The sequence below is a fragment of the Solea solea genome, chromosome 6 (assembly GCF_958295425.1).
Source record: "Solea solea chromosome 6, fSolSol10.1, whole genome shotgun sequence".
Classification (NCBI taxonomy): Eukaryota; Metazoa; Chordata; class Actinopteri; order Pleuronectiformes; family Soleidae; genus Solea; species Solea solea.
The window spans coordinates 22,337,692-22,351,101 of NC_081139.1; the positions used below are offsets into that span (position 1 = coordinate 22,337,692).

At 41.9% G+C, this 13,410-nt stretch overlaps 2 protein-coding genes across 5 annotated transcripts; one reads left to right on the forward strand and one right to left on the reverse strand.

Annotated features, from left to right (window-relative positions):
* The first annotated feature begins 141 nt into the window (after window positions 1-141).
* On the forward strand, window positions 142-8,986 carry dnajc14 (DnaJ (Hsp40) homolog, subfamily C, member 14). Of its 4 annotated transcripts, none has more exons than XM_058631802.1 (7): window positions 142-298; window positions 2,254-3,698; window positions 3,856-3,962; window positions 4,252-4,371; window positions 4,504-4,664; window positions 4,857-4,959; window positions 5,551-8,986. In XM_058631802.1, the coding sequence occupies exons 2-7, from the start codon at window positions 2,475-2,477 to the stop codon at window positions 5,840-5,842; spliced, it is 2,007 nt and encodes a 668-aa protein (XP_058487785.1). In that variant the 5' UTR covers window positions 142-298; window positions 2,254-2,474; the 3' UTR covers window positions 5,843-8,986. The 4 variants fall into 4 exon arrangements, with proteins under 4 accessions (XP_058487785.1, XP_058487788.1, XP_058487786.1 ...); XM_058631805.1 differs by having other exon boundaries at window positions 169-278; XM_058631803.1 differs by lacking the exon at window positions 142-298 and adding an exon at window positions 311-986.
* A 717-nt stretch (window positions 8,987-9,703) lies between these two features.
* inpp1 (inositol polyphosphate-1-phosphatase) lies at window positions 9,704-13,409 on the reverse strand. Its single transcript, XM_058631824.1, has 5 exons — window positions 13,206-13,409; window positions 13,038-13,098; window positions 12,505-12,705; window positions 12,232-12,406; window positions 9,704-10,405 (listed from the first exon to the last, which is right to left on the reverse strand). Exons 1-5 carry the CDS (start codon window positions 13,407-13,409, stop codon window positions 9,907-9,909), a joined length of 1,140 nt encoding a protein of 379 aa, XP_058487807.1. The 3' UTR covers window positions 9,704-9,906.
* Window position 13,410: the final 1 nt, after the last annotated feature.

Sequence of the window (13,410 nt, forward strand, 5' to 3'; positions counted from 1 at the left end):
TTTTTCTAATATGACCTGTCAAAATGGCAAATGGTCCATTTATACATGAACTAAACGCCTTTTCAAACGACAGTCAGCTCCACGCCAGCAGGTGGCAGCAGTGAGCCTTTGTTGTCTCTAGACTGTCAGAAATGAACGATGAAGTAGTAGCAGCAAGATGAAGAAGAAGAAGAAGAAGAAGAAGAGCTAGGAGGAGGAAGAAGTAGGTGAAGAAGCAACAGAAGAAGAAGTGTCTATTAAAAACACCACGGACACTTGGCTGTCTCTTAACAAACAAGGTTATACAGTTATATGAGAGGTATATATTACATTTAGTTTTGTTTGAATGCAAAATTGAATAATAATGTACTTACTTACCAGGCTCGCCCGGTGCCCTAAACATTCTTTTTTTACACGTCAGACCGATAGGAGGGCACAGTCGTAAATAGTAGCTTGTCCGTCTCGTTATTATGTTAGTAGCTAACAGTTAGCTTCTCGGTTGGCTGCTTGCTACATAACGGCGCTGACAGTTTGCTGTCCTGTTGGCATTTTAACCTTGTGTGAGACTTCATTAGGTCAAAATATCGCCTGCTTTGGTGGCTACAAAGGAAAGCTAATATTAGCCCCAGTAGCGCCTGTCTGTCGTCCAGCTGACCAACTTCTTCCTCTTGCTAACAGTCTAGCCACCTGCTAACCCTAGCCGCCTGGTTTAACATCTGCTGCTGTTGTTATCAGAGTTATCTTAACACGAGGTCTGACACACAGGCGTCAATTTTTTTTTTACCTGCATATTCCGTATGTTTTTTATTGCATCTGAAAGGTTGAATGGTTGTTACTGCAGCTCGGGCGTGTGTTTGTAATAGATAAACCGTGTTCCTCGTTGGCTAGCTGAACTAGCAAACAGCAAAGCAGTGTAGTTAAATGTTATCTGCATTGTATAAACATCCGAATGAATCCAGCCACTTCTACAACGTCTGGGAAAATAAGGTATCGTTGGCACATGTCATGTAAGTTATCATTAATGAATGCCATTACGTTAAAGTAACTCCTCCTATATACTTCAAAGGATGAGTCATATGTCAAGATTAGCAGTGGTGAACTTAGATGGATAGGTGAATAGTAGTAGCATGGTTTCAGGCACTTTACAAACTATCAAAGTTATAGAAGAGTATATGAGATAAAATTCCAAATATTCATGTGCACTGTATGTTGATTGCCTGTCATACTTCTGCAGGGTGCTCCTGGGGATCACCAAGGTATTTTTTAAAGAAAGGATATGATGATGAATCAGAACTAATGATCTTAATGTAGGGTGTGGTAGAGAAAGTTGATTAGGCAAGAGCAACCGGTGCTTCATGGTGCAGCTGTGTTTTTAATTCTAATTCCCACTGCTTAATCAAAGAAGCAGTTCAGGATCCAGAATGCATTCACTGCTAAGGAACTTGTGCTGGCAGAGAACACTCTGCACATGAGAAACGATGCTTCTTTCAGACAAGGCTTCTGAAGTGCTCACCCTACACTTCATAGGGCCACTGAGCATCTCTTTTCTAGAGAAGCAGTCGATGTGTAATGTCTGGATCAGAATAGAAAGGATCCTCAACTTAAAGCCCCTCTTGTACAACCATCACGTGCCAAACTCTGACCATCGTCCCTAACCATCTCTTCATGGGGCGGAAGGATGCATGGATCTGAGGATGCATTCAGTACATTTTTTTGTACACTGAGACCTGTATTTAGAGCTCCTGCATGTGTTTGGGTCACTCATGACTGATGTTAATACTGGGTCTGAACAGGGTCATAATGTTGAAATAGTGTCTTCTTCTTTCCTTTGCTTTTTCTTCTCTTTTTGTCCCCTTTTTTATTTTCATATTGTCATTTGTATGTTGCATTGCTGCTGCCTTCTAGTTTTAATCTTGCGTCTCTATTGATGAGGATTTTTTGTTAATTAACTGGAAAACTATAATTCATGCCAACTTCAATGCTCTTAGGGGATAGGAGTAATATAGATAAAACCTTGTTGATGCTTAATTACTAAATGTCTGTTTTTGGTTTCAAAGAAAACAAATAGTCTCACTATCACTGCTTTAAAACCTCCTTGTACATACATTTCTTTTTTCTTAGCATTTTCGACAGTGGCCGAGTGCAGTTGGGTGTAATGAAAGAAAAACTAGCAGTGTCAACAATAATTGCTTTCTCTTTATTATTGTGGAAAGTGTAAAACAGTACAATGTTGTAAGTGTATGCAAACTAATATTTCATTTTGTTTTATTTCAGTGACCAGCTTGATGCATGATGTGAGCTGTGTGGTGTGTTAAAGGCTTTTGACACCTGGAAGTGGCTGCTGATATGGTGGACCTGAGACTGACTTGTAGGAGCCCCCAGTCTCACTTTTTGATGAGAGTCTGGGGAAATGTTGCCACAAAATATGGATCTAGGATGTCATCTTGTCAGAGTTTCCAATTTCACAGCACATTAATCAAAAAGCTGTAAGGGACATGGAGAGGGAAGCAGCTGAAAAGGAGATGGATGAAGTTACAGACACTGATGAGGAGATCCCTGGTGGTGTTTCCACCATAGTGACCGAATCTAGTCAGTGTGAGGCCAGAGAGATTGATGATGACTGTGACCAGGATGACAAAACATCCAGTCACAAATCTCAGGACACCTCAAACTCTGCCACTCCACAAGACTTAAACATTGGTGAGGCAGAGATTTGTGGATTTGCAGAGGCCAAAGACGATGAAGAGCAGGTTTCAGATGGGTTTGAGCATGACGGCACCACATATTACGAGAATGTGCAGGCTGTGAGTCAAGAAGAGGATGAAATTGAGGAGGAGCAGCAGCACATGAATGGAGAGTCTGGTTGGAGGAACCTGGGAAGTGGACGGAGGTGCAAACTGAAGAGCAGTGGTTCTTTTTCAGAGCAAAGCAGTCAAAGCACTTTTGCCTCCACTCAAAAAAGCAATGTGATGTCCAGTGGTGGCCGGCATAAGCAGACCCGCAGACGTAACCACCACCACCATCAGCAGAACCGGGGCCGCAGGCGGACTGGCAAACAGCTTGTCTTAGCTTTCAAGGAGATGCTTTCAGAGTCTCTCAGCTTCTGGTGCATCTCCTGTGTCCACATGATGATTGAGATTATTGTCACATTAACTCACAATTGTGGAGTTGGTGTGGAAACTGGAGGAATGAAACTTTACAACTTTGGACAGCGGCTCCTTTTAAAGATCACAGATGTACATGGTTTGAAAGCAGATGCTAGTCGGATTCTCAATTGGACTAAATGTGCAGGAGTGGAAGCTGTGGATAAAATAGTTAGGTCAGTGAAGTGGGTAAAGTCAGCTGCCTTATCTTGTTTCAGACTTTTCTGTGCTTTGGTCATCCTTGGGTCACAGTGGGCAAAGGGTTTAGTGGTCCGACTTGGTGGAGAGCGTGGAAAACGCTACTGGACAGCTTTTCAGGAATCAAAGTTTTGGAAACGAGTTGTGTCTCAGCTGGAGAGAGTTCAAAGGTTTTTCAGAAGAGATCGCTACACACAACCATCGACGCCTGAGTCACCAAGCAGAGGAGGGAGGGGCCACTCAGGCCAGGAGCTGGAGAGACTTCTGGCTTTGGTTGAGATACCAGAGAATGAGCTCGACCCCTTTACAGTGCTCGGTGTGGAGGTGCACGCCACTGAGGCTGAGCTGAAGAAGGCCTACAGACAGCTGGCTGTCCAGGTGTGTGTGTGAAAGATATGTAGCTGAGTTAAAAGTACCAACTGTTTATTATAAAAGTTACATCTGGATGGCTGAAATTATGACTAATAAATGGCTGCTAAGGCCAACATTTTCTCCTTTAGTCATCCAACCTTTTAAACGGTCTTTTGTTTTTCAGGTCCATCCAGACAAGAATAAACACCCACGTGCTGGAGAAGCCTTTAAAGTACTGAGGGCTGCCTGGGATATTGTCAGTAACCCAGAGACACGACGAGAATATGAGTTGTGAGTACACAGAAAAAATATGGTCGAAGGACAAGCAAACAAAGCAAAGACATAAAAGGCTGTATGTCTTCAAAACATTTACTTGTATTTTTTTTTGTTTGTCCATTATTAATAATTTTCTCTGACAAATCTAATATTGTGTTCAGTCACAATATCAATATCAATAGAACTGGATAATGTTTCCTCTTTGTGTACTACTGTAAAGTGAACCGTGGACAGTGACAGTGGACTTTCATTGTTTGCCTGTAATGTAGCACAGCAATAACCAATTTGATTCACTCCCACACAGGAAACGCATGGCAGCGACTGAGCTCTCGAAGTCCATGAATGAGTTCCTCACTAAGCTGCAGGATGACTTGAAGGAAGCCATGAATACCATGATGTGTACCAAGTGCGAGGGCAAACACAAGTAAGTCATCACAATTCTGCAACAGTGTCTAAATGATCTTTAACACTGTGCAAGGCACACAGCTTAGACACATCTTTTGCAGCAGATCTTTCATGACACTTGTATTTTTATTTGTGACTTGTCTGTGTGCAGGCGGTTCGAGATGGATCGTGATCCAGCCGAGGCCCGTTTCTGTGCTGAATGTAACTGTTGCCATAGTGCTGAGGAGGGGGACCTGTGGGCGGAGTCAAGCATGTTGGGCCTACGCATTACTTATTTTGCCTGTATGGATGGCAAAGTCTTTGATATCACAGGTGAACATCAGGACATTTGTCTTTGTCTTTGTCTCTACATACTGTACCAAACTGAACTGTGGCTAAAGGGGCTTCTTCTGTTCTGAGTTCAGTAGCTAACTCAATACACTGTAGGTTGTATGAGTTCATGTATTATCAGTATGTGTCGTTACGTCTCTGGTTGTAACCTATTGTGATGCTGTCATGTTTCAGAGTGGGCAGGCTGTCAAAGAATAGGCATTTCTCCTGACACGCACCGTGTGCCCTATCACATTTCCTTTGGTTCAAAGAACAACGGCAACCCCACACGACACAGGTACGTCCACTCAGGTGAAAGAAGTGTGGTGACAAAAATCGAAATTTGAAAGGCTGTCGGGGTCCCTAGACGTTCTCTTTTCATCATTCAACTACATGAACATAATATAATCATTTTCATCTGGGCCTTAATTTTTCCACATTTTCATCCATCATGTGTCTGATGTTTTTAATGTCTTCTGACACCAGTAAAATACCTCCTTCAATTGCAGTACAAATTTGTGATTTTGGTTTTATAGCAACCTGCTGTGTGTAGTGTAGGAGGTGTCATCTCTGTGTTGTGTACCGTTGTGGGAATGTTTAACACTTCAACTGTTTCTATCATGACATATTTGTTTGTTAATACAGATTATTATCCGTCCCCTTAAGCCTAATTTATGCAGAAAAAAAATCAAACATATCACATGACTCATTTACTTTTGTTAAGAGACTGTTGTTAACAGCGACAGTATAAATCATGCTTAATGCTTTAATGTAGCCCTATATTATTCTGCTCATATGCAGTTACAACACGGCCATCTACAAAAAAATATATAATTAAATCGAGTCTTCAGTCCAAAAGGTCTTGAAACACGTCGTGTTTTCCTTTCAGGACGACCTCGGAACAATCTACAGGTCCAGCCAATCCTGCTGATTTACAGGACTTCTTCAACCGCATCTTCAAAGGACCTCCTACTGACATGGCTGCCAATGGGGGCTTCTTTCCCTCAGGTCCACCTCAACATCACCCGCCTGGTGCTGGAGTGCCCCCCTTCTCTCCTCCCCCAAGCCAGACAGGATTCCACATGCCAGGGAGTCACCGGCCAGAGTCCAGCGAGACTTGGGCTGAAGGTGGCAAACCCCCCAGGCGAAGGAAGAAGGTCCGGAAACCCTTCCAGAGGTGAAGTCTCTCCAACCTCTCAGTGTATCAATGAAGCAACACAGGGACACAACTAATAATGGCCATGTTTGTCTATTGCCTGCCTGTCGGCATGCCAAGCTCTGAACTGGAGAATATTAACGTGGACAAGGCTGCACTCAGATCAGCCAGAGGAGAAAGAAAGTGATTCATGAAGCAGAGTGTGTGGACTGAGAACAAGTATTGAAGGAGGGCTGAAGAGGTGGCAGTGACGGTGCTTTACCTCTCATTTTACCTTTCTGTTTCTGTTGGTCTGTAAGACGACTGTAGCCTTGGCATTAAAATCCTTATCGGGATGCTGTCATGAAACATTTTTCCTTTCATAATTTCCTGCCAAATCCTGCAAAGCATGATTAATCACCTGCATTTCAACACTTCAATTCTCTCAGTTTTGTTATCGTTTTCGCGTATGCTTAGTTCAAGACATTGCTTTTATGGCTGACTGTTGAAAGAGGGTTTGCAGTTAGCTGGACTGCAAATTATTCACAATACTCCACATGAAGAAGATCTGAGCAACATCACTGTGTCAGTGTTTTACTCACGATAGTGGCACGTGGGTCAACCTCTAGATCTACACTCCGCCCACCGTCTTTTAAGAAAAGACTCCAAACCAGCCAAACGCAACACAAGTGAACTCAACTCTTTGTGTGCGCACTGCACAGTAACCACGTTTGTTCATGTGAGCTGACCTGAGAGGGGCCAGGGTTTAGTTTCAGCAGGGTATCCGTGTGGTTCTCTGGTCATAGGCACACAGACACCGAGAGATGGCATCAACATTTAGAGTAAGTGTGGCTCAGTGAATCAGAAATCTGCAGATGCAATTTGCATATTTTTGAATAATGTTTATTACAAACAGGAACATTTCTTGAAAAAAAAACTAATTTTTCACATAATTACAAATGATTTGGATCCTTTGGAGTTTTTGTTGAAATTATCACTTGATCCAATTCCAGTGGTTACATTTCTATTGAATGATTGCGTTATTACAGCCACAACTGTATCTTCTAATTCAGAATTAGCTATATTAGCAGTGGCGCTTACATTTGTGTGCATTTTTCCAGAGAATTACATCAGTCATTGGAGCCCCCCTTAATGCAATTTGGTTTGTTTTTAAAAAGGTACATTTTAACACAGCCCAGTCAGATTTTGTGAACATGAGAAGCCAGAAATAACAACCTGTGATGCTGTCAAGACATTAGAGTGAAGTGGGAAGAAGGTGTAATTTATTTTGTGACATTGATTTCATTTGTTAATCTCCCTGCTGTTTTTTTGTCTTAGACAATATAATTACAACCGAGGTTCAAATATAACAGCAGGAGTGAATTCAGTTTGTGTTAACAACCTTTATTTGGTGAAACCTTGACATTTTGAAACCTATATTTGCTGCAAAAGACTTTGTTAAATAAATGGACTCATACTGCCCCCTGTTGATCTACCTTGTAACCTCTCTACTGATTTTTAATGTCGGCCTATTAAAAACAGACTGTGTCCAATCAGACACTGTGTCCATTATAAACAGCAACATTATTTTTTTCCCCTAATGATTATTAATGGCTCCACAGTAAAAATGCAGCATGTTGCATCTGCATAGTGTAGCTTGTTCAAGCTGTCTAAGAAAAAAAATCCCCTGTGGAAAATAATTCTACCACAGAGAGAGAGAGATAAGTGCCTGAATCTGAGTGATTCTTAGCTGCTTACCCTTTGCCTAGCAGCTGTTTTGCACACATAATGATGGCTCTATTCAGTTCATGGAAGTCATGACCATGTGATTGTGAAGCTAAATGGAACAGGGCCATCATTACTTTGATGATTCACACCTGGGACTCTCCTCCTCCTGACTTGTCAAAATGGCGGCTGGGCAAAGGGCCCTTTAACAATATTCTCATTTTGACTTCCAGGTGTTGAAACAGCTTTCAGAACGTCAAGGTCACAAAACTCCAGAACAAGTAAATCTTCACATCCTTGTAATAACCTCAGTGTTGCTGCTTGTAACAACATGAACAGTGTTTGTCATTTGGGTTTGGTTTCTTGAAGAAGAAGAAAAGAGACTTTAATCTTAATTGATTCATTTCAGAATTGATATTGTTTACACCTGATATGTGAAGATTGTGAAGCATTAGTGATAGAAGGCATTTGATAAAAGGCTATTTTTTATATATTGACAGTTGAGCAGAAATGACATTTTTAGTTTTGTTTCATTTGTGTTCATTTGCACTACCCCCGTCCCACGCTTGTAATAACATCACAGGATTTGAACAGTCATCAGTGATTTAATCAGACTCCTCCAGCTGCGGCTGTGTAGGAGGTGTAGCTTGTTACGCTAGATACGTTTTTGGTGAAAAAAAGAAGAAAGTTTAATGAGTGACAATGTTATCTGAAGATCTCATTTGAGTGGGCGACCATTGCACTTCACTTACCATCTGGAGAATCTTAAATATTTTTTGCATAATGTAGGTTTTGTGGGGTTTTTTCTTTGCAAATTTTGCTTAGGTTCATCAAAGCAGTACATTGTGTTGATTTCTTTCAACTTTTCTTGACATGTTCCTTTTCTGGACAGTTTTCCAGACATGATTGATTAAATGTAAATGAATGATATCAAGGATTAAGGATTAAAAACAATGTCAGAGCTTGAAAGAAGATCAGGGAGATTGTTACTATGTGATATCCAGACAACACAAAATCAACAAAATGACTTGAAAATTTGTTAAATGACAGAATGACACTTAAGTTTCTCATATTTTTCTTTTTATTCATTACATTATTACCAATATTTTCAGAAAACAACTTTGCAATGTTGATAAACCGTCAGATATCCACTTCAGTCCCTGTCGACAAAAAAACACACCTATTTGTTTCCACGTCCCCACCTTGACTTAACAATGTAAAGTGCTGGATGTTAAAGGTAGCAGTTCAAAGTCCAGAACATTAAAGGGAGAGCCAACACTTCAAGTTTTTCTTTTCTTTTCAACAGAATATGCAGAAGTATTGCAAAAAAATATCTGACAATCATCAGGGTTTTTGTAGGGAATTGTGTAGCGAGTTTCCTGGCTGGCAAAACGGTTTTAAAAATATCACTGTTGGTTTTCATTTCCCCGCTCTCTGGTTTTCAAAATAAAGATGATTTCCTATATGCAACATGTCCGTGTAGATTCTGCTCATTGAATTAACTTGTTGATTTCCAGAGTCACAGTGGCTGCATCTCCCTCAGGTCCCATCCTTAAAGCTGGCCTCATATTTCATTTGAATGTAAACCCACACTGAAAAGGGCTCCCTGCTTTACCTCATATGGTTTTTCCATCGTCTGACCTTTTAACTTATGAAGGTACAATCGTGGAAAAGGGGCAGGACATGTGTCTCCCTCTGCTCCTTACAAGGTGCTGTTTGAGAGCGGTGCAGATTCCTGCACCTGATTTGAGTCTCAATCTCTCTTGTGACCAATCATATGCCGATATTTCCTCTGGCAGTAAAGCAGTAAATCCCTCCCGCACTGAGCTCTCATCCTAGTTCTGACAACCTCTCTATGCAACATGGAAACAAATATTTACAAAGTGTAGCGGATATTTAACAAAGGCTGGCCTGATTTCACTGAACAGAAGTTTAAGACGATTACAAATTTGACATGCAAGTGTTTTGTGCTTTATTTGTAATTGATACTTCAACACAATCCTGTCAGGGTGAGGCTTCAGGTTCTTACATCTTAAATAAAAGCACTTTTGTGTGCGAAATAATAGATCTTGTCTAAACAATCTAAAGTCGTATGGGTTTTTCATGATCAGAAGAATAATTTGTTAAATTGTTTACTTCTCCTGAATGTCCACAAACCAATTATTACTTGGCTCAGACCTTGTAATGTATACACTTGCATACTGTATATGTATATATATATATATATATATGGTTAAAAATAGACTTTTCCTTATAATTAAAATATTTTGTCCTTCACCGAGAACTCTTTACTAAAAAAAAGAGGAAAAAAACAAACAAAACACATGATCATATATGCAACAAAAATGTGGCAGCATCTGCTGATAACATCCACTGAACGCCCGACTACAACTTGCCTTTCAGGGCGTCTACGATGCTGCGGAGCTGGGCACAGTCTCGATAAGCCACCAGGCCTCCATGATTGGCCCAGCGGTCAGCTCCTCTACACTCAGTGTTGGCCTGGTGATAGGTCAGTTCTGTCAGGTGATCCTGCGCTCCAGAGCTGGACTGCAGTCTCTTCGTCAGGTCCACCACTCCTCCTCCGAGGGCTCGGAGCAAAGCGTGAGGAGCGCAGGAGTCCCACTTAAAGGTGCTGCCCTCTGAGAGGACGTAGACGTCGGCAAGGCCCTGAATGACGCACAGGATCTTGTAACCGGCTCCAGACGCGTATATCAGCTTCTCAGGGCCGCACAGTGAAGTCAGGGATTCCTTGACTACCTGCTTCTCACTGGAGCTGAGCACCGCTGAGAGACCCTGCCCCCGTTCAGGTCCACGTTTGGGTGGACACAGTGAGCAGATGTTGAGGTCACCACAGGACACACCCCAGAAGTGTTTCCCCCTCCAGCTGTCAATGCAAACAAATGGATTTTAGTGAAGAGAGACACAGGGGAAGAAAAAAAACACTGCGTGTGTGCAGTGGTCCACAAGGGTCCAGGTGACAGAAAGTTTTGCTGTTGCTATCATGGTACGGTACGGTTTGGAATGATTAAGTCCTGGGTCAGGCTTGTGTTTCCACTAAGAACAGTACCTTTATTTGGTCGGTGGAGTGACCTGTACCTGACGGCCACGTACTGTGAACACGACACATCCAGCAGCTCTTTTCGCTGCTCGGTTTGTGACTGTCTATCGCAACAAGACGTCAACCTTAGCATGAGAATAGACTGCGGGCGCTTGCCTCGACTTCCATGGGCTTTTTACACCCATTGTACGGAAGTAACATTTTTCTGACTGATGGAGTTACTCTGGTACCCCAAGGTAACGGTACCAAAGATTGGAGCAGTTGGAGCTGGTTATTTTGGTACTGTTCCTAATGAAATCACAAAAAAATACATACCGTACTGTACCAAACCAAACCGTTCCACACGGTGACAACAAGGCTATTTGGTGCATTCAGGCCTGTACTCAGCACTGTCAGCACGGAACTGATGACTCAGGACAGTTGCTAATTACCAGGTCTGAATGGGTGTTACAGGCTTATGTCAAAGCTGACTGATAGTTCCTTTCTTCCCTTGAACAACAACATGAACCAAACTGGAGAATTACACCAGTCACTAAGCTCCCACTCAGAAAACATCTCTACCAAAATCAACTTTGGACATCTGGTCAGACTCATTTTGACTCAGACTCTTATTACAACTGAATTTCATAAGAAGTTCTGGCTGTGTGACATGAAGAGAAAGAACGGTGCATAAAGCCTGAATAAAACAAAAGACAAATATCAACAGAAATTCTATTATTTTTAATCAAATAAGCCAGATGTGGTGTTGCAATACCATTCTTGCGTCAGCTCAACCCGTCCTAGCTTTGCTGTCTTTCAGTCTGTTTGCTTTCTGCCCTGCAGTCATGCAGTTTTATCTCGTTTAACGGTCTTCCAGAACCTGTCTGGCTTCATTTTCACATCCTCACTTAGTTAACTGGAGGGGCTTATGGTTTTTGAGTGTCACCTCATAAGTGTGACTCACTAATCTTCAGAGCATAGAGTGAGGCAACCCATGGACAAGTGGAAGGGATTTAGGCTTATAACCGGAGGGTTTCCGGTTAAAGTGGTTTCCATTGTGATTTATAATAGTTTAGGTAAACAAGAGTCGTCATTCCAGTAGTTTGTGAGTTATAATGATCTTATTTGATGATCTTATTTGATTTAATAGTGATATTAATTCATCCGTTTCCTCTGTATCTGAAAGCTTCGTTAAAAAAGAGAGCATATTTTCACATAAATTTGCAAGAATATCATGACTCACAATTGGTTTGGTAGAATAATCATGAGAGGAAATGTTCATGCTGCCCCCTACGTATTTATATTACAAATAAAAATACCAATTTATACATGTCTGTCTGTGTTTGTACTATTTGATTGGACACTGTTGTAAAGGAAACTGCACTTTGAGGGCATAAAAGTTACAGTGATAAAAGTCATCAAGTCATAAAAGGCCATTTCTATTCCACTCTGGTAAGTCCTACATTACAAGTCTTACATTTTGACATAGAAGACTTTTAATGATGCCTGTCATGTTCTCTATGAAGACTTTCAGTTGTTACCAAGACAAACAGGAAGAAGTTGTGTTTGTTTATTCTTTGTGTATTTGTTTTGCAGACCTGCTTGGCTTTAAATCGTCCTATGATGGGTGTATTAAATATTTATGAATTGAAGGGATAATGCTGTTAACCTACCCTCCATCTGTTGGGTCTTTGTAGTTAAATGGCTGGTTGATGACGCCCATGACTGGCTCGCCTGTGTCCCGGAGGTAAACTCCGATCAGAACCAAGGCACAGTGCAGACCTGAGGGAGACAGGTGACCCTCCCGCAGCACCTCCTCTCGGCCCTCTATGTACTGGCTGGTGGCATCTTATTTAAAAAACAACAGAGATGATCAGTTCTCATGGAGATGAGTTGTGCAGCACAGAAATATTTACTTCAGCCAGAGAGAACAACAACCCATTCACCTATGGGGTCAATCCAGATGCCGAGCTCAGAGGGCTTTAGGGGCACGGTCAGACTGTCTGTGTCGGTGTCAATGGTCGCAGGGTTTTGGTGGATGGCTCGAGCAAGTAGAGACGCCGCTATGTGGTCACCATCCAGCACCGAGGCCAGCAAAGTCGCGGTCTCCTCTTCTGTCGCGCAAACCGTCACCGTCACATTCTCTCCTGTAGACACACAGCCAGTGAGGCTTCATTTAATTTCCTTGCAACACGTGACTAAATATTTACAGTTTAATCATTTGGACGGCAACACACAGGAAGAGTAGCTAAACCACAAATTAGCATTTTATTTTTCTATTACAAAGCTTCGTACTCAGCCTAAAACCAACCAGTGCTCCTGCAGCGGAACAACACCAGTACCTACACTCACCAGCCACTTTATTAAGTACAACAGTTCATAATAAGTTACACTAATTATATTCCCATACATTAGCCCAGATAGTTGTGGTGGTGTAAGTGGCGGTTTGTGGTGTGAATGTTAAATATTAAGTAATTACCAAGTCCATTTTCAAACTTGTTGGATTCCTCTCCGTGAATGAAACCAACCATTTCAGGGAACTGCACACAAAAGCAGACATGACAGGGTTAAAAGGCAACGCACACAGCTTACATTCACTGCTTTTATACAGTTCAGTATTCAGTATACAGTATACGACTTCTCCTACCTGAACGCCGACGTCATGCCGGATCATCTCCTGGATCACCACATCAGCAAGTGTCTTGAAGTCCTGAACAAACTTCTTGTTCTTGTCATCTCCGGTCTTCTCTTGAACAAGGAGCTGAAACAGCGGAGCCTCCTGTCTGCAGACCCGAGCCACGTTGGCTGCTTTTTCAGCCACTCGCAGCAGTAGCTTCAGGAGTTCAGCCATG

Bases quoted from the DNA above. Each gene is read 5' to 3' on its own strand.
- dnajc14 (XM_058631802.1), top strand. From the start codon at position 2,475: ATGGAGAGGGAAGCAGCTGAAAAGGAGATGGATGAAGTTACAGACACT. The intron at 4,372-4,503 runs GTAAGTCATCAC...GTCTGTGTGCAG, and splicing joins AAGTGCGAGGGCAAACACAA to GCGGTTCGAGATGGATCGTG. The intron at 4,665-4,856 runs GTGAACATCAGG...GTCATGTTTCAG, and splicing joins CAAAGTCTTTGATATCACAG to AGTGGGCAGGCTGTCAAAGA.
- inpp1 (XM_058631824.1), bottom strand. From the start codon at position 13,409: ATGGCTGAACTCCTGAAGCTACTGCTGCGAGTGGCTGAAAAAGCAGCC. The intron at 13,099-13,205 runs GTAGGAGAAGTC...TTTTGTGTGCAG, and splicing joins GGCATGACGTCGGCGTTCAG to TTCCCTGAAATGGTTGGTTT. The intron at 12,407-12,504 runs GTGAATGGGTTG...TTTTTAAATAAG, and splicing joins CATCTGGATTGACCCCATAG to ATGCCACCAGCCAGTACATA.